Below are 4,778 nucleotides of genomic sequence, written 5' to 3'. Positions count from 1 at the left end.
AAGCTGAGTCATCTCACTGACCCTTTTGGTTTTTTTTTTTTTTTCTTTGCTTTTTTTTTTTTTTTTTTTTTTTTTTTTTTTTTTTTTTTTTTTTGAGACAGGTCTGATGTAACCCATGCTGGCCTCAAAGTAGGTATATAGCCAAAGATGTCTGTGAACCCCAAATCCTCCAGTCTGTACCTCCTAAGTGGTAAGATTACAGGTGTGAGCTACCACATGTAACTGAAATGAATATTTTTCAAGCAATAGTGAAATGATCTCATTTCATAATCATAAAAAGTTCCTGTCAACTTGGTGTAGTATTCTTTGGCCCCAGCTATTCAGAAGTGGAGGCAAGAGGATCAGTTGAGTCCATGAGTTTGAAAACAGCCTAGGCCACATAGTAAGTGCCTATCTTAAACTGAAACATACTAGCTTACTGTAAAATGAGTTAAATAGTTATTTCTACCCATGTTTTATGACATTGGATTTCTTCACATACACAGCTAATAAAATATCAGCATTTTTTCTCTGGATACATGAGCCATATTCCACAAAGGTCTTCTGAGAATTTATTGCATTGAGTCTGTTTAATTACTATGTCTTCAGGCCTATGAGCAGAAAAAAAAAGAATCAAAATTGTGTTGGCCACAATGGGTTCCCATCAAATACAATAGAGTAACAGTGTTAGAGAGAAGACACGGTGGGTGTGCCATGCCTTTAGTACCCTTTAGCTGGAGAAATAATTAGTCTCAGTGCACTCACATAGGTGGTGTATTCTATACAAAGAATCCACCAAAATCTTCTCATTGTGCCAAATAACCCAAGTTACTAAATAGTCCAATACAGTTCAAACATTAATTGGCTCATTCCATTTACATGGAACATCGGGAAGAGGCAAATCCATAGAGACAGAAAGTAGGTTATTGGTTGCTAGGGTTGGAGGGAGGAGAGAGTGAGGAAAGACTGCTAATAGGCACAGGTTTATTTGGGGTGGGTGGGTAAAGATAGGAGCAATAGTTACACAACTCTCTATCAAAACCCACTGGCTTGTACACTTAACATGTATGGATTGTACACGAATGGCAGCTGAAACAGAGCAGAAGAGAAAATCAATTAACTGGTCAAAAACAAAAAACAAAAACAAACAAACAAACAAAAAACCCTCATTTTCTTTGCAGATGAATGGAAACCTGGAATTGTATACGAAAGCCACTGTTTCTTATCTTATTTTTTTTCTTTAAAAAGATTTTAAAAAAAGCTTCATGTGCAAACAAACCCAAAGGGACTTTATTTCTACACAGTTTATCTATTTTACCAGTGAAGTGACTGATGTCAGGGTTGAGAAGTGACGTGTACATAATAATCAACAGAATGGGTCAATAGACAGAAATCTCCCAGCATTAACTCATTTGAATTAGTGCATTCACAAGGGTACATTCAATAATTAACAACATCTGCAAAAACAAAGCCAGTTCATGACCCTGTAGTATATTTAGTGGAAACATAAAGGAAGTCAGTATGTCTCCTTTCTGGCATGAAGGGAACTTACTTTTTCACAGAAACTACAAAACTAAAACCAAGGCTGCTGCCAGAGCCAATGAAGTATGCACAAATTAACATAAATTGGCAACTGCAGCATAGAACCAGTAATTGTCCAAGACACAGTACTTCCGTGAGAGCAGGCTTTTGGCTTGGATATTTGTTTCCACGCCCACTTCAAAACAAAGCCCACCCTCCAGTCAAGACCAGAGCAGCTCCGAACAGGACCTTGCAGAAGGTGCTAGTGTGCTGGTTCTAGGCTCAAAGTCAAAATCGGAATGCCAAGGTCTGGAGTTCAAACACCAGAGATAATTTCCTCTCAGCAAAATTTGTGCTTTCCTTAATCCTGCAGTTCTGTGAAACTGCAATTATCTTCGACAGCAATAGTTGCTAAAGCAGCTACAAGCTGCCCCACAATCCTCATCTGACTTTTGTGTATGAACCTCATTTCAAAGGAAGTCTGAGTTGATGGCTTTAAGAACCAGAGTTACAAGCCACTCCACTCTGCTCTTTCTAGAATAATCTTATCCCAGCTTTCCTCTAACTCTTTGGGATTTGGGATGCATTTTTCTCTATCTTGATCCTAGTAAAAATTTAAAATTGTTTAAATATAAAGTTATTCTAGGTTTTCTTAAATGGATGTCCTTACCATCTTCCCCCAAATTTAATCAGAAGGAAAAAAAAATCACACCCCGCCTCCACTTAGAGGAGGGACTGAAGTGGCAAGTGCTGAGGGCTTGTTTGTGACACCCAAGCTCCCCTGGCTGTTAATCTTCAGTGGGTAAGCCCACTGCTTTTCACATTAGAAATGTTTCCGGGGGATGTGGGGGTGGTGGTGGTGGTGGGTACTTCTCAGTCCTTGTGGCGCTGTGGCTGGAGCTGTCAGTAGAGAAGGATAATGAAACAGAGAGAAACCCCTTTCTCAGACACAGCTCTGAGAACAGCCACACAAGGCTCATTTCCAAGGCACTCTTGGAGTTTTCCTCCCCATGGTGTGGGTTTAGGGACAATGTTGCTGATGGCAGCATTTCAGGGTGTTAGGGAGTGACAGACGGGATTCTCCTGCCGCCGTCTAACACCCACCTCCAGCCAGGTGAAAGATTTTCACTTCCCTGAGCATAGTCTTTCACTGTTGAGTTTCCCCAATTCCCCAAGTGGAACCCACTTTTCACCAGCTCCATCTGCTCAGGGGTCCCATTTAGGCAGTTGGAACAGGGGACAAAGAGAGACTCGCGGTGTGTCCCATCCTGTCCCCTCCCATCCCTTCCCACTTCACTGGTTTCAAGACCTGGGGTTCAGAGAAAGGAGCATTCTTGGAAGATCCTGGCTTTAGAGGGTACGGATATGTTTCTTTGGGCTTCAGGAGAACTAGAGGACCGCGGGGCGACACAGGACTGGACTCGAGGTTGAGAGGTCGGGTGACAGAGAGATTGTCCCAGGAAATGGGCAAGAAGCCACTCTCTACCAACCCCTTGAAATAAAGCAGGAGCCCGCAGTCCGGGACGCGCTGCCCGACCCCGCTTGCTGCCCTTCGTCGGGCCCAGCTCTCTAGCTCCCGCGCTTAGCACGCGCCACAGGGCAGTGTGGGTGCAGCTGGAGTGGGGACGTCCCTGCGGTCGGAGCAGGGAGAAGCACCTGGGTGTAGCAGACACCTGCGCGGTGCCCCTCCCACCTCCAACCTCCGTTCCCCTCCCGCCACGGTCTGGACTGGGTCACCCAGGTAGCTCAGGTAGCGCCACCTGAGCTGGGGGTAGGGCGGGGCGCGCCCCTGTGCGAGACGGGGACGTGAGGCCGTGGCCGTGGTGGTGGCCGTGGCGGTGGCGTGGGGCCAGCGCGATCGCTTACCCATGGTTGGAGACTGACGGGAGGGGTGCGGGCTCCGGGCGATTGGGCTCCCCGGGGACGCAGGATAGCCGGTGGCACAAGTTTGCAGGTCTGGCGGGCACGTGCGCGGGGCCGGGCTCCGGGCTGGCTGCGCTGGGCAGAGCTGGGCTGGCCGCTTGGCTCTTCGCTCCTGGCCGGGGTGGGAGCTCCGCGCAGCTCCGCCTGCACTGGGGGCCGGCCGTGCCGAGAGGGGCCCTGACGTCAGCGCCGGGGGCTTTGTGCGCCCGGAGAGAGGGCCAGGCTGGGGCAGTGGCCATGCCCCGCGCTGTTGCAAGCCTATAGCTTTCACTGAGACCCTGGAGTGAGGGGCTTGGAAACTGGAGAAGTGTGGGGGGGAGTGCAGAAAGAGGAGAGGGGCGTTCTAGTATTGGGGGGGGGCATGAATCTACATCCAAGATGAAAACTAGTATAGTACTGTCAATGGGTCAATGAGGCGGGTGCTTGAGGTCTTAGTCACCACCCATTGTACAGATAAAGAAACTGAGGAGGGTGTCACTGCTCCAAAGATTGGGCAGATCCGCCTCAATCTACACTTCTGAATTCTTTTGTACAGCTAGCAAGCTGCAGGTTGTGACTTAAGCAACTGGGCTTCAATTCTAGTGTTATTTTAGAATCACCTATTTCATCAGGGCGTCTGTGGGTGGGTTCCAGGATAGGGCTCCCACATCTCTCCAGATGATTCACCCTGTTGGTATAAGACCTCACACAGACCACCGACTGGAATTAGCTGTGGATAACAAGTGACTTAGAAGAGCTCAGGTGACACCCTCCAGTCCTGGGTGGAATCAGATCTGGAGATGTGGTCCATAGTTAGCTTACCAGCTCTCTAGATCTTTGGAAGCCCACCCGTGTAAGCTCTTCGAGACCACAGATTTGTGTCAGCCAAAGGAGGCTCCTGCTCCTCATATCTTGCACTTGAGCCTTTAAGTGAATTAATGGTTTAACTGCGTTGGACATTTAAAATCTTTCTGTTTCTCTAGAAAGAGAAGAATCTTCCTGTCAACACAAGTCTTAGAAAAGCCATAAGACCCTGAGGCCGATGTTCACCGGGAACATTTTATGTTGTGTTCCTTTGTGGTTTTGGAAATACAGTGTGGTACTTGAACAGAGGGTTACATAAACAGTAACACTAGATAGTGCATTTAAGAGACATTTAAGCCACAAGAGAGAGGCTTTGGGATTGAGAAAGGGAGGAGGAAGCGAACATTTCATCCATTGAAATTTATTGGATTAGGAAAGATTGTATCAAGGCAGAGCTCTAGGAAGCCTAATAATATTTTACATAAAAGGACAGAGATTTGTGTTAGGCGGATCGCTGGCTCATTTTCACAATCCCACGGGAACAATCATTCCTACCCAATCTTCATGCGGTT

At 46.9% G+C, this 4,778-nt stretch overlaps 1 protein-coding gene across 3 annotated transcripts in view; it reads right to left on the bottom strand.

Annotated features, from left to right (window-relative positions):
- Gpm6b (glycoprotein M6B) overlaps positions 1-3,652 on the bottom strand; it is a 159,018-nt gene extending 155,366 nt beyond the window's left edge. For 2 of the 3 annotated variants that reach the window (XM_021187327.2, XM_029533989.1), the window contains exon 1: positions 3,367-3,554. In XM_021187327.2, the coding sequence (XP_021042986.1) occupies positions 3,367-3,370 (4 nt within the window). In that variant the 5' untranslated portion in view covers positions 3,371-3,554. Of the gene's footprint in view, positions 1-3,366 lie in introns of all 3 variants that reach the window. The other variant, XM_021187325.2, reaches the window with a different exon arrangement.
- Between the last annotated feature and the right edge of the window lie 1,126 nt (positions 3,653-4,778).

The sequence above is a fragment of the Mus pahari genome, chromosome X (genome assembly GCF_900095145.1).
Source record: "Mus pahari chromosome X, PAHARI_EIJ_v1.1, whole genome shotgun sequence".
NCBI lineage: Eukaryota > Metazoa > Chordata > Mammalia > Rodentia > Muridae > Mus > Mus pahari.
Note: the sequence above shows the minus strand (reverse complement) of the source record. Positions and strands in the feature narration are given on the sequence as shown.